At 38.6% G+C, this 25,970-nt stretch overlaps 3 protein-coding genes across 6 annotated transcripts; 2 read left to right on the forward strand and 1 right to left on the reverse strand.

Moving 5' to 3' along the window:
* The first annotated feature begins 414 nt into the window (after positions 1-414).
* Positions 415-9,592, forward strand: casp7 (caspase 7, apoptosis-related cysteine peptidase). 2 transcript variants are annotated; one of them, XM_039788384.1, is made up of 7 exons: positions 415-574; positions 719-840; positions 4,388-4,539; positions 4,639-4,767; positions 6,222-6,397; positions 6,697-6,835; positions 6,987-9,592. In XM_039788384.1, exons 2-7 carry the CDS (start codon positions 719-721, stop codon positions 7,211-7,213), a joined length of 945 nt encoding a protein of 314 aa, XP_039644318.1. In that variant the 5' UTR covers positions 415-574; the 3' UTR covers positions 7,214-9,592. The 2 variants fall into 2 exon arrangements, with proteins under 2 accessions (XP_039644318.1, XP_039644319.1); XM_039788385.1 differs by lacking the exons at positions 415-574; positions 719-840 and adding an exon at positions 3,136-3,326.
* Positions 9,593-10,210: 618 nt separating this feature from the next.
* On the reverse strand, positions 10,211-13,127 carry si:ch211-28p3.4 (E3 ubiquitin-protein ligase TRIM39). Its single transcript, XM_039788383.1, has 6 exons — positions 13,047-13,127; positions 12,824-12,919; positions 11,703-11,930; positions 11,558-11,577; positions 11,324-11,466; positions 10,211-11,137 (listed from the first exon to the last, which is right to left on the reverse strand). Exons 1-6 carry the CDS (start codon positions 13,080-13,082, stop codon positions 10,560-10,562), a joined length of 1,101 nt encoding a protein of 366 aa, XP_039644317.1. The 5' UTR covers positions 13,083-13,127; the 3' UTR covers positions 10,211-10,559.
* A 1,054-nt stretch (positions 13,128-14,181) lies between these two features.
* Positions 14,182-25,647, forward strand: LOC120550695 (pleckstrin homology domain-containing family S member 1-like). Of its 3 annotated transcripts, none has more exons than XM_039787378.1 (16): positions 14,182-14,259; positions 15,033-15,067; positions 15,474-15,571; positions 15,671-15,789; positions 15,945-16,079; positions 16,936-17,011; positions 17,175-17,204; positions 18,451-18,501; positions 19,060-19,131; positions 19,253-19,362; positions 19,516-19,566; positions 19,675-19,794; positions 21,724-21,846; positions 23,578-23,673; positions 24,720-24,855; positions 24,969-25,647. In XM_039787378.1, exons 2-16 carry the CDS (start codon positions 15,046-15,048, stop codon positions 25,038-25,040), a joined length of 1,311 nt encoding a protein of 436 aa, XP_039643312.1. In that variant the 5' UTR covers positions 14,182-14,259; positions 15,033-15,045; the 3' UTR covers positions 25,041-25,647. The 3 variants fall into 3 exon arrangements, with proteins under 3 accessions (XP_039643312.1, XP_039643313.1, XP_039643314.1); XM_039787379.1 differs by having other exon boundaries at positions 15,501-15,571; XM_039787380.1 differs by lacking the exon at positions 19,060-19,131.
* Positions 25,648-25,970: the final 323 nt, after the last annotated feature.

Here is a 25,970-nt window from a genome sequence, read left to right on the forward strand (position 1 = left end):
TGTAGGGAACATCTGCAAATTGGGGCTACACAGGAAATAATCTGGGTTACAAATTCAACAGTAGGCTACAACATTTTTCTCTTACTGATCAGGGACTCAGCATAATTGTGGTAGTCTGTAAACAGTGAGTGCATGATAACCGTATGGTGTGGGGTATTTGTCTTATGATGTCATTTTAATATTCTTTGTTTTATCTATGTTTACCATAACAGTCTAGCTATGTTTACATATATTGACTACAGTTTTCTACATTCTGCTTGTTACATTTGCTTATCAAATCCGATATGTAAGATAAACTGTATAGTTTGATTTAAAAGTGACTGTATGTTATTTGCATGTTAATACATATGAAATGTTTTTTTTTTAAGAATGTGAATTGTGGCAGACTCATTGGGCAGACTCATAGGCGCTGGCAAATGTGGCGCAGGGCTGACGTAGTTACGCACCTCAGAGACCTCACGCTGAACCTTCTTTCGCTTTCTCAAGTTGTCAGGAAAAGAAGCTCGGAAGAATTAAGATCGATCCACTTTTGTGCATTAGCTAAGCTGTCAAAGCACATAACACGAATCCGAGTGTAAGTTGGTGTTAACGTATCTGTTCCTAAATTGAAAACTGTTTTCGCTAACAACTTTTTGGCGCTAAACTGATCAGGACTCGTATACATAATGTACAGTAAGTTAATCAATCCATAACACTGCAATTAATACGTGTGCTGCAGATGGCCGCTGGAGAACCTGCTGAGCCAAGTGAACTTGGAGCTGAAACTGAGGAAGCGACGCTGACGGGAGACCAAACAGACGCCAAACCTGACCGCAGAGGAAGATTTCTTCTGTTCGGGAGGTGACTTCCTTTTCACATTCTCTGTAGCTACGTGGAGATGGAAACCCATAATGTCACATACCTAAGAGTTTCGGCCATAAGGAATTTAATTCACTTCAAATTTACTTTCATTATTATTCCCTCTCCAGTTAGTGTACGATAATTGGTTATTTAATACGGTTGTTATAGCACAATAACATACGGGTCCTATCATCTGTGGCCTTATGTTAGTTGTTGAGATTTTGCTGGTGAGTCTTGCCATTAGTTTGTATTCTTTTGTGTGGCATTGCGAAGGCTGTGCATAACCAAATACACATGGCTTGAGTGTTTTACGGCCGCAAACCTGTTCCCCATTCTTGAGAGTGTGGTTTTCTACTAAATGTATCTCTACATTGTTCTGTTGTTTTGCTTGCCTTCCGGTTTTCTTCAGTGACAGGTTTTTATGGTAGTCTGTGGCTTGTCCTTTTTTCCATATTTTCACCCCTGGTACTGTTATAGTGCAGTATGCTGGTTATCCAGTTTAAAAGAACATTAGCTGTGCTTTGTTTTAACAACAAATTGGCATATATTTCTCACATCATAATTGCACATTTTCTTAATTTTAAGTATTCATTTATTTTATTTGCACACACAATAAAACTGCATGAAATCCAGATTATAATAAAAAAGTGTGTCATGAGAGGTCAAGAAGCCACATGCTTATACAACAGACCTACCCTCAACTTAAGGACAAAAATAAATATAAAAGCATTACTGTGGTGCTAAACCACTTTTCGAAATTAACTAAACGTGCTCACTCATATTTATTAAGTCAAACAGTTTTTTTATGGGCTCCTTACAATGAGAAGAAGAGATGAAAAACGTCACACAACTGTGCACTTTCAGTAAGAATGACGATCTTTGTGCATGCTGGCGCCATTCGTTCCTCTTCAGCCTCAACTAATCAAAAAATTTGGAAATTCATACCTTTTGATTTGATACAGCAACCCAGTTTTGGTTAGCCTAATTAGTGTAATGGGGCAAGGAGCGTGGAAACGATTTTAATGTCAATTTTGGGATGTCAGTCCTCAAGTGGCTGCTCAAAATTAGACTGTATTACAGCAGAGATACTGTTGATATGTGTGATATCATAGAGTTTGGGCCCTTTCACAATGTCTTGTGTCTGACTTTGTCTTTTTAAAGTGTGACACTGACTGACATTAGGGAGTAGCCTCTGTTCCAATTTGACTCACAAGGTGGCACTGTGTCCCTATGTAGTGAATCACAATCAGAAACGGGTTTATTGCCACAATAAGTTACACTTCTGTGGAATTTGCCTTGGTGAATGGTGGTACAGAAACAAACATATTAAACATTATTAGAAATAAACTATAAATACAGAAACAAATATCTACATAACAAATAACTGTTGCATAAGGAAAAAAAGGCTGAATGGGTTGAGTGCAGAATGTGCCAATAATACATAATTGGTGCATGGCAGATGTATAGTCCAGGATGAATATTTCTCTTTCTCTGTAAAATGAAGCTGCCTTCATGTGCGGTCAGAAATGTCGAAAGGCTTTTTCTTGTCATGTCATGTCTTTAATGTAGATTTAAACTTTGGAGCTTATTATGGCTTTAACAAGGTCTCATTCTCTAATAGATTTGTTGTTGAGATGTACATGGTTCCTTAAAAAACATCCCGAAACACCTGTCATTTTTTGAATTTTCAGAACGTTTTTAACAATATAGGAGAATAATTAATAATAATAATTAAATAATACTTTCCTTTACATAGATACATTTGCACAATAAATTGATGCAAAAAAGGCACAAATCGTTGCATAAAAATTCACCAGAATGCAGGAAATTAAGTTTTTGACGCTCAAGACCCCCAGGTTATAATGTGTCCACCCCAATGTTGAAACAAAACCTACGCCCTTGATTGTTATGATAATTGTCTGTATTTTTTTGAAGTTGTTAGATTTTGGCTAAATCTTGCTTTAAACCAAGAACAAAATTAACGATGACCAGATTTGTTTTTAGTAATTCATTGGTATGTTAAGGTGGGTACAAAGTGGCAATTTGTTTTATTGGTAATGGATCTTTTTTAGTTGTACATCTTCTTGTGCATCCAGCTCTAAAGTTAAGGCAATTAGGCACTTACAGTATGTATGTCGTTACAGGTAGATTATGTGCCTGTCAGCAGAGGAGCAACTTGTTGCCCTGTCTGACCTCAGCAGGGAACGAGGCTCAGGGGCCATGTGTGAATAGGTCTTTAGAAAGCACTGGTGTGGTAGCGAGGCTGCTGACTCAGGGGGCTCACAGTGCGCCGCCCCTGTCCTCAGCATCCGCTGGCCCAGTCAGGTGTCCATCCAGTACAGAGAGCATGTCAGTATCCTAGCACACAGACAAAAATTAAGCAGCCAGGTCTGGAGAAACGTACTCTTTTTTGGGGAAAAAAAGAAACGAGACAAAACCAACGCATTTCAGATGCAGAGTGGCGTAGCGCTTAATGACGAACCCAGGTAAGACGGACACAACCGCCTCATATTCCTCTTCTCCGGCCTCCTACCTGCTCCTCTTTCTGCCATGCCCAGCCCACAGCAAAACAGATTTGCAGCTCTTTGCCCACCCTCGTGCAATTGTTTGGTACAGTATGTTGGCACAATTTGGAAGTGGGAGGGGGGCTTGAAAAGTTCTGGATCACATGTTTGTTAGAATATTGCTGGGCTGCCTGTGGGTGTATGTGCATGAGACTGTTAGTGCGCATTGCTGTGTATTGTTCCCGTGCTTGAGTAAATTGATGACTAGGCTCTTCTGGAACAAGCCTGGATTTTCTGAGCCCCCAATGGGCCACTGTTGGCTTTGCTGTCTGGATGCATCTTTTAAAGAATAGAAATATGACAGGTCTGTGAGAATTTCCTCTCGTGGAAGATTAACTCTCGCTCAATTCACATTGACGTGGTTGTGATTTTTTTCATATCTGCGTGAAGCAAACATTTTCTAGTTTCTTCTTTAACCCGATAGTGGATTACTGCGACCAAATTTGGCTGTGATATTACTGCCTTATTTGAAAATGTATGTACTCTTAGGTTTCTGAGTAAGTGGATCAGAGTGAGTCAGTTTCATGTGAGTTTTCTTTGCATTGGAAGTCTTGACATTTACTTATGTTGAAGTAACTTATGTGTAGAAACATTTGGGATCAAAAGACTGTCATGTTCTGTAGGAGTCAAGAATATTTAATAGGAAATGTTTCACTTTTGCAAGATGCTGCCATGTAAGATAAGAGTTACGTTATGGAAATTAAAAAATCAAATGGCATTTGTAATTCTTTTATTCATTGTTATTTTTTATTCCATTTGTTCTTATTTTGTTTGTTGTGTAAGGTCTATACATTAACAAAGGAATAATATTATGCATGTGATTTGTGTGGATTGTGTGTATCTGTTTTATATCCACAAAAGTAGCAGCCTTTGTAAAGTAAATAATATTACAGGGGTTAAGTTTTAAGTTTAAATGTAAAAGAAATGCTACCATAAAGTTGTAACTGTCCTTTTATATTCTGTTTCTCTCTGACTCTTAATAGTAAGAAGAATAAGGATGGCCAGACGCGGGAGCAGGACTACTCTTCTGAAAGCCATTACAGAATTGTTTCACCAACATTCCAGTATAAGATGAGCCACCAGCGAGTGGGCAAGTGCATCATCATCAACAACAAAAACTTTGATGAAAAGACAGGTACAGCGAAGGATGTTTCAAACACATAGTATACCTAATTTAATTTTACCTTATCTTATTGCATAAAGAGTGTGTATTCTAAGCAGATTGTCTCGGCAGGGATGAATGTACGCAACGGCACAGACCGAGATGCAGGTGAGCTGTTCAAATGCTTCAAGAGCCTGGGCTTCGATGTCTTCATCTACAACGATCAGACATGTGAGAAGATGGAGCGTCTTCTCAGAGAGGGTAAGTAGTGAAGTCCTCACATTTTTCTTGTTTCTTTCATGTGGGTAAGTAACAGTGTTGAACTAACAGGATGCCAATACCAATCCCAACACATAAGATATACTGTAGAGAAACCTTTCGAAAAACACCATGAAAACATTTTCAGATGTTCTTTCATACTAAGGTAGTTCACAACAGGTTCAATCAACACCTGTGAAATACAGTTTTAACAACATTCACGAAGGCAAGATTTATTGCAGGACTCTTGTACCTCACTCAGTTAGTTTAAGTCAGCTGTATCTAATAAACTGGCAACTGAGTGTAATGACAAAGTACAGTCACATTTCAATTTTAAGGTAAGAAGATCTGTGCCAGTCAGATATCTCTTTACTTTAACATATTTATTATGAGATCTACCAGATTCATTTATTATTAGTTAATATACATACAGTAAAGTTATGCGTAATTCCCCTTCAGTGTGATCTACATGCATTTTTTTTTCTTTTCTTAAAACCACCAGGTCAGACAGCAGGTGGTGCTGTTGTAAAAGTAATTACATAAATCCTAATGAAGGTGCTACCAATTTCACCAAAAGGTTAATATTTTTGTGGCTCTACTGGCTTAGTTTAATGACAAAAAGTCACCTCTCAGGCCCTTGGGAACACCAATGGACTTTCTTTTTAATATAATATGATATGACCTTTTAATGGCTGCTATTCCTTAGAATCTGCACACATTTTGTCCATGTAGCGAGGCCTGACGATAGTTGTTCGAGTTTCTTTCTCAGGTCCGACCCTCGATTTAACACTGTGTCCAAAACAAGGTACTTCTACAACTGCAGAATAGATGCCATGTCATTTTGGTGAACCCTCAACCTTTCCTCTAGTATCAATATCAGGCCAACATTTCCAATTAGTTCACAATACATTTAAAAAATCGAATGGATAGATTGTCATGAAGTTTAATCGGCACATTGTGTTCCCTTGCGGATGATCACTTCCCTCCAGTGCAACCCCTTGGGCTACCAACTTTGCACACTAACTATATATGTTATTATAGGCAGTTCACTATGGGATTTGCTCAGCACATTCACAGTTCTAAAGGGATGAACACTGCTGTGTGTTAGGGTCAGGCAATATGCTGGGGGGCAATATTTTATTATAAGATTAGAAAATTAGAACCTATTTAGATAATACACAAATTAAAATGTAAATGATTACAGACAATAGTCTTGTATATGTTATAATTCCTCAGCGGACACTATGTTGATACTTAGTATTAACTTAATAGTAATTCCTTTAATAGTTCCTCAAAATTAAGGTTATAATTTATAATTTGATCAAATTCTTTATTGACGAAATTAAGTGCTAAAATAACTCCAGATCCATTAAGTTACTGATATTATTCATTCATTTAGAAGTATAGGCCTGAGCCGAGCTAAGAGTTGAGTGTTTGTTTGTGTGTGTATGGGTCAGCCTCGGAGGAAGACCATAGTGACAGCTCGTGTTTCGCCTGTATCCTGCTAAGCCATGGTGAGGAGGGCATGATCTACGGAACAGACGGAGCCATGCCCATCAAGTCCATGACCTCATTGTTCAGGGGGGACATGTGCAAAAGCTTAGTCGGAAAGCCAAAACTCTTCTTCATCCAGGTACGAAGTTCTGAAGACTTTCATTTATAAATGACGGTGTGATATAAAACAAAATGTTGTACAGTGGTTAATTAACATGTGGATTTGTGTTGAGTTCACCACTTTTGAGTGAGTTGTTTTTGTTGAGAAGACAGATTAAAATGGCTTTCAGTTGCTCCCCACGGACAGATGATAGCTATTGTGTCAAATTTTGCCCATCTCAGTTTTTAAAAACAGTTAATTTTGAATTGCTTCACCAGGTCATCGTTGAGAAAGCTACTCAGGATCACAATGAAATGTCATTTCATTTACTTCACCAGGCTTGCCGGGGTTCCGAATTTGATGATGGTATACAGACAGATTCGGGTCCGCCAAACGATACCCTGGAGACAGATGCTAATCCAAGACATAAGATCCCTGTAGAGGCAGATTTCCTCTTTGCCTACTCCACTGTGCCAGGTAAACCAAGTTTTTTTAGGTTATATATTGTTATTGCCAAATCAATTAATGCTTGAAGTGGAAGTGTCCTGGGTATCTGTCACATATCTGTGCTGGATGTATTGGTAAGCACTTGGGAGCCTCATTTCAGTGACTCGTGTTGATTTTCCAGGGTATTACTCATGGAGGAACCCTGGACGCGGCTCCTGGTTTGTCCAGGCGCTCTGCAACGTCCTCAACGAGTTCGGCAAACAGCTGGAGATAATGCAGATCCTGACACGGGTCAACTACATGGTGGCCACCAGCTTTGAGTCCTGGTCTGAGGACCCACGCTTCAGTGAGAAAAAGCAGATTCCCTGCGTAGTCTCTATGCTGACGAAAGAACTGTATTTCAACTGACCGCCAACCTAACTGACTGTACTGTATGACAACACGGACTGACTGACTGACTGACTGACTGACTGACCGACTGACTGTTTCAGGTGCCGACTAAGCGGTCAAAGCATTCAGGGATGATTCAGGCCCAGCAGGACACTGCACATTTGGAGCACATATGACATTTTTGCATGTGTAGTTGGGCCCGAAAACAAGCACTCCGTGAGAGAAAAATATATATATTTACAGTGGCACTCCACGTTCATGTGCTGATGGTGAAACTTCTTCCTCTTCTTCAGGTTATTCTTCGGAATAATGGCGTCACATTTAATCTGATCTTTTTTTGACAGGCATGTGAAATATCTATGTTATTCCACCAGCCCGGAAAATTTACTGCCAGTTTTTGTGGGTTTGGGGGAATCATATCTGAATGTGTCTCTCCATTTTCCAGCATTTGCAATAGATGTTGAAGGGAACTTTATAGAGTGGACAGGAGTCTTCAGGCTAAATGTGGCTTTTGCATTTATTACATGAAATGGGTTTTATAATAAATAATTCATGATTTAGTGTTCTGAGAGAAGTAGATGGTGTACAGTGTACAATACTGTCACCATTACACAGTAAAATGAATTGGAAACCAGGTGACAGTTGAATGTTTTAAAAGCCTTTAGAAAGTCTATAGAAATTCCCACTAGGAAAGTGAATAGAGTGAAACAAACATCTTTGATTGCCAGAGAGATGGTGGAGCTGCCTTAATTACAAACCCTGTCTGATTGAATTGTTAGAGGGAGGGGGAAAAAGCATCTGGAAAATGGATCAGATCATTTTCAGCTATCTGTGTTTTAATGTTTTCAGCTGTTAATTGTAAAAGAAAGAGAGACAACAGGAAAGACAACACTCCTCTGAGCAAAAACATGCAACAATGCTTTTGCCAAAGGCCCAGTGTCTCAGCCTTCCTAGCAAGTTTAAGTTGGTAGCAGCATGCTGGCATCCTCAGGTTCTTTAATGTCCCATGAAGTGGGTTAATGTAATGTTAAAGAATGTCATATACGTATGGCTAGGAAGGTGTGATCTTTTGCTGTGTAGTGATTAGTTCTATGAGATTTTGAGTCAAGTGCATAGTATATAGTCCAAGGATTATTTGCAATTTCCCAGTTTACTCAGCCTGATGTTAAAGACTTCACTTGCTTGGTGTTTACCCTGGGTAAGTGAAGTTTGTGTATTTGCATATAATCAAAATTACAGTACGCACTTGTCTAATTAGTCAGGGTCCAAAAATTCAGTTTATGAATTTCCCTTTTTTTGGTAAGACATTCGTCTTTAATAACTTTAATGGATATAAGGATGCATGCGTAAGATTTCTATACTAGAGAGAGAACTTAAGAATGTCAAAAACTGTGTCATAAATTTGGGAAATATCATAGTGTAAAGCTGGACCAGGGCCCAAAGCACAAATGCCACATTTCACTGTATATTACTGTTGTATATTGTCGAATCATACACTACACTCTGGTAAGAGGTACCCAGCGAAGTCTTTTTATTTTTTTAAATTTTTTTTATTGATCTTTGATTTAGATAAATTTAGTTATTTTTAAGCACTTAGTGCACCTTGTCAAGTTTTTTTTTTTTCAAACAATATTGCATAATTTAATGAATTCATCAATATCATTGAGGTATATGATAAAATATTTAATAAAATAGACATTTGCTGATGGTCATTACAACTTACACAAAGTTTGTTTCTGCAAATACGCTGTGTTATTGTGCCAAAGTCTGTCAATCACAGAGGCAGCTATTACTGGTGGTGACAAGTCTGAACATACACAATCCACACTCTCATTGTTGCTGCAATGTTTTTACATTATTCACATGATAGCATGTGTCACTAACTTTGGGGAAAACGTCAGCAATAGCTTTGATTATATTTTCCCCTTTTCACTCCTTGTATTTTTTTTTTTTTATCAGTTGTTTTTTGTGACACTTTTACATCATAATTCTAGTTGCCAGAAGTGTGTTCAATACTGGCTAAAGTTAGAGACATGTCCCATTCTACACCCAGTGCACTTGTCCAATATAGCCACAACTCGACACATGGATCTCTGATCAGTGATGTGGTGCCCAGCCTGTGCTGAAAGGAGTGTTTGCTCCACTTGTTTTGGATTGGAATTGAAGGAGGGAAAAATACTTTTAAGGGTAAATTTTAAATGCTTTCCAGTGTTAAATGCTGTTGTCCTCAGGAATATATTTGAAAAGATTTGGAAAAATGAATGAATTACATTATAAGTATAATCTGGCCCAATTTTCTTTTTAATTTGGGGCAATACCTTGTTTAAATAACTTCAAAACAGAGGAATGCTCATGTAAACATTTTATTGTATTAAACATAAAGAATTTATTCTGTAATGAGTTGTGTCATTTTTCTTGCACATCTGTAAACACAGACCACATTAACACATTGACCACATTTCTTCTTTGTTTTTAACACAGAGAAGATGTTTGTAGCTTGGCAATGAATACACTGAATATCACATAAAAAAACAACAGTTTAGATTTTTTGAAATACAGTATGTCCCTATAAAACGTTATACTCACTGTTAAGTTTAATTTTCAGCAATCCATAGTAATAGTAGACAAACATTTTTAGACTTCTGTTAACACATAAAGGATAAGGCTGTCATCATTCTTTTTTCTTCTCATTGTCAACAAATATCACAAAAAAACAAAATCAACAATTAATTGCTGTTGTAAATACTCACTCAAGCGCCAAATGTGCATTAATCCACAGCTGAAAATCTCCAACAAAGTCACTATTTACTACTGTTTGAGTAACATTTGATTTAAAAAAAACTAGTGCCCAGACATTTTTGAAATTACTTAATTGTTTTTACAATAAAATGGAACTGGATTTGTTGACAATTAGAAAAATATGTAATATCACCAGCATTATCTTAAAGTTCAATTTTCTAACTAATAGTAGACAAATCCAAACATATTGATTGAGTGTTCAAAAGCAGATCCATCTAACCAAATTATTTATTTATTTTTCCTTTGCCAATTCAACTTCTGTCTTTTGCAATTCTGCAATTCCATGACTCATCATAGCATTACAAATAAAACCTTTGCTACAGTATGAAGAACAGCTCTAACGTCACATTAGCTTTGGCGCATCCACTACAAAGAAAAGCATGAATGGCTGGAAATAAACAACATGATCTGTGAGTCAAAAAAAGAGATTCCTTCTGATAAATTTAGACTAGCCTGACACGCACAGTTCCCGGAGGTGATCCAATGTCACAATTTAAGAATGTCGGATCAGGCAGCTGATGCACAGGGCAACATATTTCTGCCCCAGTGGCATTCCTGCCCCACCTCAGAGAACAGGAGCTGATCGGGAGGCATCGCAGATCTTAATGGACTTCCAGTTTGTGCCTTCATTGTCATGGCCAGGACATAATGCTTGATGTAGAGTGTCAGTGAAAGTCCCAGTGCAGAAGCAGTAGAGCGGGGTCATGGTATCAGCTCCTAGAAAGCACACCAAACCCCCAGGAAAGCTGCAGTATACCCCGATGCGAGTGAACTGTTTTCCTGCCAGCAGAGTCAGCTCATGCTGGACACCACCGTGCCAGGCTGTGTAGTCTCCGTTAAAGTATTCCACACACCAGGACTCTTTGCCTCGGCCCAGCCAGGAGTCCTCATCGCGTCCCTTGCGCGGGATGCTCGGGTAGGTGAGCCCTAGCTCCCAGTAGGTCTTCCCACTCACATCTACTTCCCAGTACTGGCGGCCCTCGCTGAAGCCTTCCCGGCTGACTACATTTAGGGTGGTGTCAAAACGGGAGGGAGTCTCTGGGACATTCTGCCAGGTGTCTGTGTAGGTGGCTGAGTCGCCTTTGGGAGAGATGATCAGCTTGGGGTGAGCAGTGTCACCGTCAAGGACAACATCTGCAGCATCTGTGTAACAGATGTCAACACTTTTTAGTGTCTTATGCGAAAGATGTTGTCATGTTCTCCACGCAAGTTCACAAGTAAGACAAACACTTGACACAAACAGCATGTACTTATTGGCGGATGCAACCTTTGACATAGAGAAGAGTTTGACTCCTTCACGTCATGAATCTACTTTTTGGGTGAACTCACAGGTCTGAAAGAGTTTCTTGGTGACAGGGACCTGGGATCGGATGAAAAGCAGCAGGTTGATGGTGAGGCTCAGTAGTTGTTCATTCTTGAACTCATCCATCTGAATCATGTCAGGGTCAGTCCGCTTCAGGGTATCAGATATTCTAATTTCAGACAAAACAATTAATACCTCATGCAAGGTGCTTGTAAATTCAATTTTGTAGCAAGCTGTTATTTCCTGAAGTGTGAACATACCTTTTTTCTGTTTCAGCATTCTGTAGAAGATGTAAAAAGAATAAATAAATACTGATCTAAATACCACTGACAAAACAGCTTGAGATAAACAATACAATTGATTGATTAACTGAAATCAGAACTTTTAATTTGTCCTTGTGTTTACCTGAATGTCAATTTCTTGTGTTTTCACATTGGCACCGATGTTGAACATTTCCTGGTCCAGTTCCTGAGTGAGGTGGTAGCAGTCCTCTATCCTGTCCTCCAACAACTTCTCCATGGCCTCGTACTCAGTGTCCAGCTGGGTCAGTGTGATCCGAAGATCCTCATCCAGGACCCGCTTCATGTCTTCATATTTTTTCCTGATTTTCTCCTTCACTGCATTGTTTTTTTTCTGAGGTGAGAGGGCCATGGGAAAGCATTCTTAATAGCATACTGCAGTATATGAGCAGCAAACTCTGATATGACTATCTCTGAACATAGTAGGGCTACAATTAATGACAATAAATGTATTTTTATTAGCAGTTTATCTACCAATTATTTTCGTGTAATCGATCAATTGTTTCGTCTAAAAATGTCAGAAATAATGAAAATGGCCTTTACAATTTCCCTAAACCTAAATTGATGGCTTCAAACTACTTACTTTGAACTGTTTATAAACAGTTCAAAACCCCCAAATCAATTTATGATCCCATTTGATGAATGAAAAACAGCAAATCCTCACAATTAATTAATTAACAAATTATGGTTTGCAATTTACATTTTTTTTAATATATTTTTGCTTAACAAATGATAATTTCCGATTCATTTTCTGCCAAAAAACTAATTGGTTAACTGACTTAACATTTTAGTTGGGGCCCTCAGCCATTAAAATTAGTTTTCATACAGCACAGTGTCTACAGAGTGTAATAAACAAAAAATTGTATGTGGGTAAAGTGCTTTGTTGATGGAAAGCTAGGAGGACCACATAAAAGAAACAGGCAGGATAACAGAGATGTTAAAAATTGCATCTCAGAATGTATTTAACCTTAAGGTGACTTTGCCACAGCAGCACCAGGACATGCTGTATGTTCCACCACTGTTAGCTAACATCACATTAAACAATAGTTTATTTAATACATCAACATTCAGACTCTTCCCACCAACCTTTATCAAATTTGATAAATTTTTAGAGGTGTATCACAAAATCAAAAAGTCCACTATGTAAGATTTTGCAGGTGTTGCAATATGTACTGTATTGTATTTCTTCTCACGACAGAACACTGGTAAACAATATAGTAGACTTACTGTTATCTCCACCTGCAAAGCTGCCAGCTTCTTCATCCTGTAGGCCATGCCATCTTTTTGTCTCTGCAGGTACTGCTGATGTTTCAGAAGCATTTCCTTTGAAGAACATGAAGAAAATCTAAAGATCAAGAACTGCAGGTAAAAGGAACAAAGGCTCAGGGTGGTTGATCAATAGTGACATTGGCTTTTCTTCCCAAAGAGAAACCATAGTGGAAGTGCTTACTTCATGTGTGGCCTTCCCTCCTACGTTACTATTCATTTTCTTGATAGTAATGCAGATGAAACTTCACTGACCGGTGGCAACACCACGACCACAAGGGTTTTTTATAGACCTGTCGCAGATGTGAGGCTTTATATGGAAGGGGGGAGCACAGGGTGGCCTTGTGATATATTTCCTGGTGCACTTACAAGCATGTGCCTAGCCTTGTTTTATTAAGGAGAGGGCATGCATCCAAACTTTGAAGACAAGAGGAGGGAAACAAGGTTTCCAGTGGAGCAGGGCAAACCCATTCTTAGACTTGAGGAATAGTTATTCCATGTATAAATAAACATAAACAAGAAGCCCATAAGAGCTCTATGTATGTCTATTTGTGTGTGTGTGTGTGTGTGTGTGTGCGTGCGTGCATGTGTGTGTGTGTGTGTGTGTGTGTGCGTGCGTGCGTGCGTGCATGTGTGTGTGTGTGTGTGTGTGTGTGTGAACACTTCAATCAGTGTTAAAGTGCAACTTCACCCTGAGACAGTTAAATTAGTCTCAGCTGATGCCTCTTTTAAATGCTTACCATAGCATGCCTACCAATATGGCATTTTACATGCATAGAACAAATGGCCCATGCATACGAACACAAGCAGGAAAGGTCAAAAGCAGGCATGGCACAGCAGGGCCACACGGCTCCATCTGAGCGCTACATCGACTGATCGCTCAGACTAACATGAGGCATATGCAAGACAATTTCAAAACAGCCACTTTAGAGAGACATAATATGCTTTTCATCTTAGATTATGCGATGTATACGACTGTGACTCAGCTGAGTCACAGTCGTATAAAATAAGTATTACAAACTCTTTTAAGCCAGCACCTACTAACCCCCCTACTACTTCTAATGAAGCATTGGCCTGCTATCAACATACTGGTACTACTTTACTTTAATCTTTAATCTAATATTTAGCATGCATGAACACTATGTAACTAATTTAATCATCAATCTTTTCGCAAATCTCTTTCCCATAGACATTTCACTGACCCGTCATGTAATTATGCAGCTACAACACAGCAGGTAGACCTTAAAAGCCATTGAAGCAAGAACCAGAAACTCCAGTTTTCCAGTATGAAAATCTTGTTTCTGTTCGTCAGGTTCGGACAATCATCCAGCTTCCTTATGAAGCAACACTTATTGTAAGAGAGTGAGAAGAGCAGACTCTGAACAGGTGCTCCGCAGGTAAGAGCATTGTGATTTCTCCCCCGTTTAGAACGAGTGCATTTAGTGAGTCATAGTGTTTGTTTTTCCTATTGTATTGCTTTGTGATGTGATACAAAATGTAAAAAGTTTCCACTTGCAAACACGTTTGGTTCTGTCTTTGAGTGTTAAAGTGCATGGTATGAAGAGGATGATGAATGTTTATATGTTTAATAAGTTTCTGCATGTTAATTTGTATTATTTTTAATTACTGCAGATTAGGCATGGGCCGGTATAAGATTCTGACGGTATAACCTTCAGCAAAAATATCACGTTTCACAGTATTGCGGTATTGCAATTACAGCTTTAAAATGTATTATTTTCAAATGGCTGGGTCTCCATTGAACACACTCCACACTGGCAGGGAGATGGATTTCAAAACTGCACTTTCTGTCCTTGACGACTCATAAAAAACAGCTCATACCTTAGGAACAGTATGATGGAAAATTTGAGTGGTTTTGAAACCGTGACTTTTTCAATCCGCAGTATACCTTGAAACCAGTAACCGGCCCATGTCTACTGCAGATATGCATTTACAGGAAAACATCTTTAAATCAATAATAAGTTTAATGCGAATAGGTGTTTTTCTTATACACCTTTACCTTAACGTGGCTTCTGTTTTGTGAATGGAGCTCAATTTCATGCTCTGCTTTCACAAAGGCGTGAGCTATTTTTAGACCTTATATTGTATGTTTGGTTTTAATGCTGTTTTGAGGTGACAAAGACTGATACATTCCTGTGTTATTTCTGTTTAGGTATTGTGTCACAATGTATAAGAAGAGCAACGCAGGTAGCGTATCACATCTGGAAATCTGCTTTATGGTTTGATTCATGTGTTTGTAGTTACTTACTGGCATTTTGGGTGCTGCTTACAGAAAACCAGTTTTTAAGCTGATCTTGTCAAGTCACAATATAATTATTTGACAAGAAAATGTGGAATGTACTGATGTTTTCACACTCTTCAATAGTTTGGTTGACTTTTAGTCACTTAGTTTTTTTTTAAAAACTGCTTTTGTAATGAAAATCCGTTCTTCATACTGTTTCTTGAGCATTCTCCTCAATAAATCAATAAATAAATCCTTTGCTGGTTTTCCCAGATAGCACCTACAGGAAAATAAAGTTGAAGATTTCTGTAAACAAAGAGGAGATTTAAGCAAATTGATCACAACAACAATAGGCTTTTGTTTTCCCCTCAGGGGGAAATGCGGTGTTCTACAAACCAGTTGCAGTTACGACGGAAATAAGATCTGGATACCTGTTCAAGTCTCCTCCCCAAAGAATGTTGAAGACGGAGGTGACAATTGGCAGAATGAATGGAATTAATTGCAGCTCTTTATGTGTTGTTGTTTTTTAATTACAATTCCTTATTTATTTCGTCATGTTTCTCCTGCAGAAGTCATGGAAGAAGCGGTATTTTGTGCTGTACAAAGTCAGTGAGGAAGAACACCAACTGACGTACTTCAGGAGTCAAGAAGAAAGGGACAGGCCACTTGGAGGGATAGACTTATCGCAGTATGTTCTCACAAAGCACATTCAATGCCAATTCATTCATAACTAAGTCATTTAATGTATTTAATAGCTCTTAAATAAAATAATGCAGTTAAGCCAGTTTTGTTTTTGAGTGTAGATCCCCTGTAGCATCTGTTTCATCTGTGTTCCTCTGTCAGAATCTCACTGTTGTATGTGAGCCCTCAAAACCACCAGAGATGGGAATGGGTCCAGAAGAGCTTCAAGTGCTCCCCATCCTGTGTGCTCTACATCAAGGCAGCTAACCGGGACTACTTCCTCATTGGGGAGAACAGGTCAGTCATCTGACGATATGCTTTAAAGGTTATTTACCAACGCCTATGCATTTTACTACACTGTACTGTTTTTTAGAGAAAATCCCACACGCTGACCATTACACAAGTAATTATTTACTTATTTATCTGAGACCGAAACGTTGTATTTTTCTAAATAAATTATTGCTTGCGTAATGGTCAGTGTGCGGGATTTTCTCAAAAAAATATGTGATCTGCTACTTTTGATCATATCCTACGCACATGCCCGACAAAAGAGTGTGTGCAAAAAAGTTTTCTTACACTACAATGTACTGTAAAAACTCCTGACCTGCCACACTCAAGATAGAATGTCTTTAAAAGTTATCTACAACAACAAATAAATAGATATATATTAGGGATATGGGAGAATGAAGAATGTCAAAAACCTTATCTAATATTTTAATTAAAAGCCTGTTATTCATTTTAATCACAGTTTTTCAAAGTATTTTAAAAAATAAAGTTCAGTTGCTCACCATTTTGTTCTAACCAAATCTAATTTATTTGGATTGAGCAGATATGCTGCCATTTAAATCAGTATACATTTTTCAAATGATTTTGGTTTTATATTGTTTAATGGCAATGTGCATATGAGTGAAAAGAGAAAGTTGGTGATGGTGTAACTAGGACTCAGGCCACACAGCTGGGTTGGCCAATCCCCCGCACCCCCCCCCCCTGCCCTTTACACGTCTACTATTTTGGGAGTTCTAACAATCAAAAAGAAATAGTAATGTATTTAGTGGCTCCATCAGCTGACAATGGCTTTGCCTTCGACTCTGCTCACACCAAATTGTTGATTTTGGAATTGAAGTTTGGAGTTAAATGCCCTTCTTGCTTTTAGTGAGGAAGTGGACAGCTGGTTCGCTGACCTGTTTGAAGCCCTGAAAAACCGGCCACATAGATGTATGAGTTCAGAGGTATTTTGAGATTTTAGTTCTTTGTCATGTTTTGTAACAGCTTATTGAGACCAAGCTTATCTTACACTGCACTTTTTTGTATCTATCATGTTTGTTTACTAGCTATGTCACTGTCACTCACTCTATATATATATATATATATACACTTTTTTTTCTGCTAAAGGAAATGCAAAATGGGCAGCCAACAATTGAGGTAAATATTATAATTAAGTCCATTTCTCATCTATTTTGACCACAAACATTGAAGAAATAGATCAACATTTACAGTACAATTAATATGTAGCTGGAGCCAACAGCCAGCTAGCATTAAGGCTGGAAATAGCTAGCCTGGCTGTGTCCAAAGGTAACTAAATCCACCCATCAGCACCTCGAAAGCTCACTAATACAACATTATATCTTGTTTGTTTAATCCGTACAAAAACTGACATGTTAAAATGACAAGTGGGGTTTAACTGGGGGTTATGTGCTGAACTATTTCATGGCTGGCAGCAGTTGCCATTAGGGGTGGGAATCACCAAAGGCCTCCTGATACGATATCATCATGATACTTATGTCACGATACGATATTATTGCGATTTTAAACATATTGCAATATTCTGCAAGATATTGCAATTTCACATCTGTTTTATCTAAAAAGATTAATTTCTCTGTTTGTTCATCTCACTTCAATTGTATTGCTGCAAAATGGGATTGTCAAGGAGACAAACTGACCAACACATATATAATAAAAGATCGATACTTGGCGCCTGTGTATCAATCCAGTATTGCCACGGAAAATATCGTGATACTATGCTGTATTGATTTTTTTCCCACCCCTAGTTGCCAGGCAACCAGTGGACACTCCAAGAAGTCGGGCTCCTGGCTAAGAAATACTTCAACACATTACTTCCTGTAAAACAGCAAACAATGGAAAACTGAGATAGTAAACGTGCTGGAAGGCAGATTTTGACTTTGACTAGAGCCAGGCTAGGTGTGTTCCCCTTTCCAGACTTTGCTAAGTTAAGCTAAAAGACTGCTGGCTCCAGATAAATACTGTATTTACTATACAAACGTATAAAGTGGTATCAATCTTCTCTTCTAATTCTTGGAAAGAAATAAAATAGACATATTTTACAAAATGTTGAACTATTCCTTTAATTCTCCATCATGTTTTTCGTGTTACTCGTCACCCGGCTCAAATGAATGCCAACACGTTTTATCAACCAATAATTTGCTTTTTACTTTGAGCTTTTATTTCTGAATATTTACTGTATTAATTTATTTCTTGCTATCAACCTCTGCCTCCATTTTCACAACACTTGCTCAGTCTCAATTCTATCAGTGTCCCTTGCGAACACAACAAGCAGTACACACCGTACAGTTACATTTGTCATCCATGAAACATGCTTATCAATCATCTATTTGACTTTTGAAAATATACTTCTCTTCCTGTTTACCAGGTTATTTCAAACCCCCTTTTGAAGAATAGGAATTCTGATTCTTCTGAAAAGGTTGGTCCGTAATTTTGCAACTACAGCTCTGCATGAAACTTTCTAAACTCCTGTCTATTCAATACTTACTCAGAATCACAGAGACTGACGACATCAGTGAATCACCACATTCTTTTGTGTGAATGTATTTGATGTGTTGGTTTGTTTTTGTGTGGGGAAAGACATGTGAATTCATGTATCTTCACTATTTATCTGTATATAAAATGTCAACACCACCTGTACATGTATCCATCGTTTTAGAGCCACGCATGGCGCTCTAGCTCATAACATGTTATTTTAGGTATATTCGGCAGTTCAGTGCCAGGAATAAAGAATGTCTCACAAAATGGTAGAATTATTAACTCCAACCCAGATACATTTAAGGCAGCTTGATGTCAGTTTTGCAATTCAGGTAACATTAAAAAAAAATTCAGCGAAATGCCCCCATAGATCTCAAATTCAGTTCTTTCAATGGGACAGTCTTATTTATCTATGAAGAAAACTTTCTGCTGTCATATTAATGTGAAAAATAATCTACTCACGTGAATATTGTACACATACGTGTGTTTTCTTTTTTAGGCAGAGTTAAAATTCCGGTCCCTGTCTGATCCGTCCTCAAATGCTTTGGATAACGACACTATAAAACCAAAGGTGCAGTTATTAGTAAACACAAATCTTATTCAAATGAGTGATGTTAGTTTGGGTAATGGAGAATTTGAGGTGACTCTTGGTTGCACACAGCATGTCATATTGCTTTCCAATTGGTCGGCAGAGTGAAGATCATGCCAAAAGACGTGCATCGGAACCTATGAATCCAATCTATGACTATCCAAGAGACTACTTAAAAAAAGGGGAAAACCGTCCCAAAAGCATGGACTCAGTGTGAGTGTTAATTATTGTATATGTGACAATATGTTGTTCTGATACATTTAATTATTTCCAGTTATAATTTTCCCCAAACCAAAAATTCATCCTCACTAGTTTGACTTTGTTCAAGTAACATATGCATATTATTTTTTTGCTTGTTATTTGTAGATATGAATCGATGATGGAAGTTAGACAAAATGCACAAGTGGCTGAGGAAGTGTAAGTTTGATTTACAGAGTGTCAGATCACTGAAAAACATGTTTCTTAATGATGATAAATAATCGCTGATTATTGTTGAAACCAGTTCATTGTGCCAAATGCTTCTAGGGACCTTGAAATTGAGGAGGTTACAACGGGCACCCTGATGAGGCATGTGACTCAAGTCTTTGACAGGTTGAAGATTTCCCCACTACCCCCATTCAATGAGGAGACAGACGCTGAGGACAGGTAGATCTCAGATTGATTGCAAAGTTGTTGTTTTTTTCTTTGTGGGCTGCGTGTGTATTTTTGACTTTTCACTTTGTCTTCAGTGTCAGTGCTCTATGCTCTTGGTGTAACATGTTTTACCAGTGCCCTAGATACCAAAATAGCTCTCTCATCAGTGGTAACCGTGGCCTCATTGGCTCAAACACCTAGACTGACAACAAGGAGGGCATTATCTGTAAAGCACAGAACTGTCAACAACTCAGAGCCTGTTTGGCAACGTATGTGCTTAACAAGATGAAACATATTTTTTCATCTTGTACAAGAGGAAGAAGATGGTACTGATGATAATTTTTACAGATTTATATAGAACTGAGCCATAAGAGTGTATGTGGTGATAGACCTTGTATAAACTGAATTTACAGGTCAGATTAACTGATCCTCTACATGTTAGCTGTACTTTGTTTATTATTCTTAGATCCCTAATAAGCTACATTGCATGCTGTAGTCACAGTGAAATGATGTACCTTTTTGCTAACACAGAAGCCACTTTGGCTACAAGTGACAATTATGGGATAATTGTAAATGCTACAAGTAAGGCAGAGTTATAAAGTCAGCAAACCAACTCAGTGATGACCAATATAAAACCATGTCTATCTTTAGCTAACATTAGTCACCATAAGCCACTGGTTATACCAGACTAAGTAATGCTGTAGCTGGAAAACCCCTGCATGCAGCAACTTCAGAAAGGGTGTGTTTTATTTATTAAGAAACACACCCTTAATAAGTAATAAGAAATTTGTATGAATTAACTTTTCATCTGGAAGAGGAATAATGTCCTATTTCCTCAAACCGTTGTGTCGCTTTAGGGCAATGTAAAATGTAATGCAATGTAAAACAACACACTGCACGTCTGAGTAACTACTTCACTGTGTGAATCTGACTTTGTCAGACGGCAGGTTTTAGCCAATCAGATGTAACTTCCTTGTTTACCAAGCCCCCCCTGTGTTAATCAGCAATAACATCCACGTTGTGACTCTTCCAGCTGTTTCATGGCATCATCTCCTGTATAAAAATACTCTTTCCTGCTGTTCCTATATTTGCTAAAGTACAAAACTGTGTGATAATTCAGCATTTCACACTGATGTCTGATTGCTGGCCACCTGCTGTGCTGCCACACTGAAGAACACTTTTTGTCTGCTACATTTGGCATATGGGTCAAAAGATTCCTTTGTAAAGGGCTTCGTAATTAGAATTCCTGTTGCGCCTCTACAGTGATTTGAGAATGATTTTCTTCTACCATGCTGCTTTTATGAACTATTTTTGAATACATCTCAAGACATCTGGTCCCCTTTTTGTATAACAGAGAAACCTCTTTTGTTTTTTTGGAGTGTACAATGCTCTTTGACCCTCTGTTCACCGTTTTTCCTTTCTTTCATTGTCGTTATATTCTGCCAAAAGGAAAAATATGGACTTCTGTCCATTAAAGCCTTTTTTATTTTTTGGGGGCATTTTCAGCCATTATTTTTGACAGGACAGCTGAAGAAATGAAAGGGGAGATAGAGGGGGAATGACACGCAGGTTGCAGGTCAGAGTCAAACCCAGGCCTGCTGCATTGAGGAGTGAACCTCTATATATGGGCACCCGCTATACCAACTGAGCTATCCAGGCACCCCATTAAAGGCTTTTAATACCAAAATCTGTTGTTATACTATCTGGCTGTGAGTTACCTCCCTCAATAGAGCATATTCAGATGTTGTTCTATACTTAACACAAAGCATTAGCCTTCCTGCTTCATGAAAGCTGTGTTGTGGTTTATTTCCACTGTCTCTCCAAGATGTCTCATGGACTTTTGTTAGATGCCAACTAAGAATACGTCAGCGACTGAATGTAAATGAGACATGTACCAAGATCTGATGATATAATCCCTCATGCCGTTACTTGGTTTTGCAGGGAAGAAAAACGTCTGACGTCAGATTTCAGCAGTAGCTCCAGTGACAATGGGGCCAACTCTCCTGTAGAGATGCTGGAGATACCAGATGTGCACACACTGAAAAGACAAAGCTCTACTGAAAGGTGAGTTTGACCCTATCTAAAAACATAACTACCAAGTGGGCACTATGACCTCTCTTGTAATAAGAATATACATTACAAATAGGGACATTTAATGTAGGGTGTGATGATCAACTGAAGCAGAAGTTTATCACGAGTACTCATTCAACATTTGCTTTACTTGTAATAGTACAAGGACTCGTTTGAAACTCCCACTGTGGCACAGTCTGCGAGACTGTTTAGACCTGGCATGCGTCACAAGTAGACAGCTCTAAGTACGATCTGGCATTAGCATGTGTCTCCATGTGTCTAGAGTGACGTGTGTGTGCATCTGTCTTTGAAATATCTCATGAACCGTTCATCCAATCTACTTCACACTTGGTTTTCTGGGTACCCAAGTTTGGAACAGTTTGGACAACGTTGGATATTGATTATTAATAAATTGTGAATAAAACTAAACGACCGCACCATAAAGGTTGAGGTAAATATTGACAAAAAACAAACAGCAGCGGGGAGGGAGGTTCACGTTCACCGGCTTTGACCGCGGTTTACTTTTTGTTGCTTCCACCGTTAAATGATTGCCAGCGCACTGCCATGAGTTCATAAGGCAAATGTCTATACTCCACATTTTAATTGTAATATTCTCTGTCAGGTAAATGTAGTAGTAGTTCTCTGAAGTAGATGTACACAGTAAGTCAGTAGTAGGCTATACAGTGTGGTTGCATATCAAGTGTTTTGGGGTCCTTCTGTAAGTAATTTTACAATCGTTTCTGGAGAAAGCTACAAGCAGTAATACCACAGGCCAAGCAATCGGCCAGTTCCAAACTCACACGCACATTTTGAATGGGCACTGTACTAGTAACATCTAAAACACAAGAGTCACTCTCTGTGGTTTTTGTGAAATGAGAAATACTTTTAAAATACTGTTTAAAAATACAAAAAAAGCCAAAATATACAGAGCTACATATAGCTCAGATGTCGTGGACAAAGCCAGTGAATGAGTACGTAGTTCTGCTTACAGTAGAGTAGGTAGTCCTTCAATGCAGCCCTGGACACATACGAGTACACACTGCCATAAGAACGTGGTCATGTGCAATCCAGACGAAGTGGTCTGGGCAATCGGATCTCATATTCTGGGTGCGTTTACACCTGTACTGAGCTGTCCACTTGTGATTGGATCACTCAGGACGGATGTAAATGACAGGTGTGAGCAGGGTCTGTGCTATTGCCAAACAAAAAGTCAGAAACTGCTTTGTCATGGTTACAGAGAACAAATAAAAGTAACTAGAGAGGAATGCTGGGACCTGCAATGATGTTGCTGGACTGGTTAGATTGGTTTCTGCAAGCAGACACTGGTATGATGATAGTTGAATAAAAATAATAAGCAGTGCTCAACATTAAACAAGCGACTTTGAATTTAAATGTGTTGTTCAAAGAAAATTAGATGTCCTTATCTATGCAGAAACTCATGCAACTATAATGGAGGAGGCAATAACAACCACAAGTTTCTGCTTCTGTGTGCTTGTTGTTGTGAACTGGAGAGACCACATTTCAACAACCTATTCTTCATGCACTTAAATGCACTAGCATGACTTGCAGCTGGACCGGCTAAACACAGAGGGAGTGTGGCTTAATTTTAATTACTCCACTATATCTTTAGATATCAAATATTTCTTTGCTGCTATAATAATGTTCTTAATATTGTATACAGGAGATTTAAAAAAAGCTTTTGCTATTTTTTCTTTTTCTTTCAAGCCTGAACAACATCAACCCACAGGAAAGAGATATTAAGGTCAAGCAGGCAGATTTGAGAAAACACCTGACACTAACAGAAGTGGATGGGAAACCAAGGTAAGTGTGTCTATGATGCAGGACCCATTAACTCATTTTAGTATATAAAATTAAATTAAAGCCTCAAAAATTGGACTCCTTTGATTGAGATATGTGTAAATGCTTAACAAATGTTCTACACACATTTTATTGTTCTGTATGCATTAATATTAATGTAAACATTTAAACCACATATTGTGTGTGTGTTTGCAACATTCCCTACTGTCTGATTCCACAATCCACAAACTGACAGTTTAAAAACAAAGTTAACATTAGGACATGCTGGCAGCGATGCTGCACGCCCTTATTTGCTCTTTCTGCAGTTGAGAGAAGTCAGACTCAATGCTGCGCTGCAGGAGCTGTCTATTCATTTGTGGTGGATGATTCAGAGCATTTAGCTGTGACTGAGATTTAGTAACTGCTTTGCAATTTGTTTGATTCTACAAAATGGAGCCCAACACACAATGTTTACACAGGCTGTGTAGTAAAGGCAACATGTCAGCAGAGCAGATTCTGTCCTCTATCGTTGTCGTTGCATGACATTTTTATTGTGTTAATGACCTGTTAAGGGACTACGGGCGGAAAATAGCACTTGTGAGCTGGATTCATTAAATAGACGTGCATCCGTCCCATCAGACGTGTTTGAGACGGACAGGCGAGCAACGGCGGCTGAAACGCCTCCGGTGTAAACAAGCCGTAAGATGCAAGTCAAACCTGCAGTAGAACAGACAGTAGTAATCTTCTGATTGCAAATACATGTGGGTTTAGATTTTCAAAAGACATTCAGTGGCTTCGGCCATTAAATGTAAGGTGTTGAGGATTATAGTGTTAGTATATGCTAGTTCCAATAGGAGGAAATAGGGGGTTATTATGTCTATTTGACCATGGTAGACAAATAAAATACAAATAATTAAAATCACAAATGTCACGAGAGCTACAGAATTAATCTATAATCTGTGTGTGTGTGTGTGTGTGTGTGTGTGTGTGTGTGTGTGTGTGTGTGTGTGTGTGTGTGTGTGTGTGTGTGTGTGTGTGTGTGTGTGTGTGTGTGTGTGTGTGTGTATCAGTGTGTCTGGGTGGACAGGCCAGCAACAGACAGCGTGCCTGTTTCACAAAGGAGACCAAATTCTGGCAATTAATGACTTGCATACCAGCAGCATGGAGGAGTTCAACGTTTATCTCAGCAAATGTCTCAAGAATGAGGTACATTTATGAGCCAGTGCCAAAACACTAACACATTGTCAGCGCCCAATGATATTTGCACGTATCGATGAATGTGTGACCTTTACTGAGGGTTAAATTGTTTCTCTTTTCAGGTGAACGTGACCATCCTGCGTCTACCTGGATGTCAGCCTCTGCATTCATCAAACTGTCCTTGCAGTGACTGACTGCAAACTGACCATTAGAGATGAAACAGTTACTTAACATGTTGGTTTGTACCATGTATTGACCACTTTAGACAACCAACAGTATTTTGCCAGGGCTGTGGGCAGTTCCTATTGATCTGTCACCCTTCTAGTTTATTCAATTTAAACGTCTAGAAAAGCTTTCAGTGATGGTAAAAGTAAAAAAATCAAAAAAAATCATGATTTTAATATCTCATCCACGATGACTCACATATTTACAAAAGATCAAAGGCACTTGGTGTGTGAACAATGATTTGCAGTTTTAACAGAGCATGATTTATGATGTCATTTTATTGCGTATTGTATTTACTGCAAATAAGAGGTTTGTTCTCAAAAGCCATCCCTAGAAGGAAACAAAAGGCATAGATTTTACTAAGACATATTTCCTCATACTGCCTGTATGCCTAAAAAAAATGCTAAAAATGCCACAAGCTCCTGGACCCAAGACAATTTGTGTTCACAGGATAAAATTCCAATTCAGGCACTTAGGGCCTGATTTACTAACACTAGCGCAGTTTGCGCTGCGTCCGTTTATGCGAGTTCGGTAATAGCGCACGCTATGCTTCCACATTTTGCGTAGTATTTATCAACCCTGACACCCATCAGGCAATCAGCGTCTTTCTCCGCCCACTAGACCGTAAATTGCGCTGTAGCAAAGCGGTACTTGTGCTATGATATGGCTGAGTGCAGACTGCGATATTCCCACTGCTGATGCTATGACTGTTTGAAATGATCCTGATGCCAGTATGTGTAATGTAGCGAGGAGTTTAACAACTGGTGGAATGGGATGTGAACGCTGAGTGGGAGATTCAATTTCATCTTTGATTTCTTCCAGTAACTCTAATATTGCATGGCTGCTTGATCTGTAACGCTAAATGATGTTGTGTTCACTGACAAAGTGTGATTCTTGTG

This window comes from Perca fluviatilis, chromosome 21 (assembly GCF_010015445.1).
Source record: "Perca fluviatilis chromosome 21, GENO_Pfluv_1.0, whole genome shotgun sequence".
NCBI classification, from domain to species: Eukaryota; Metazoa; Chordata; class Actinopteri; order Perciformes; family Percidae; genus Perca; species Perca fluviatilis.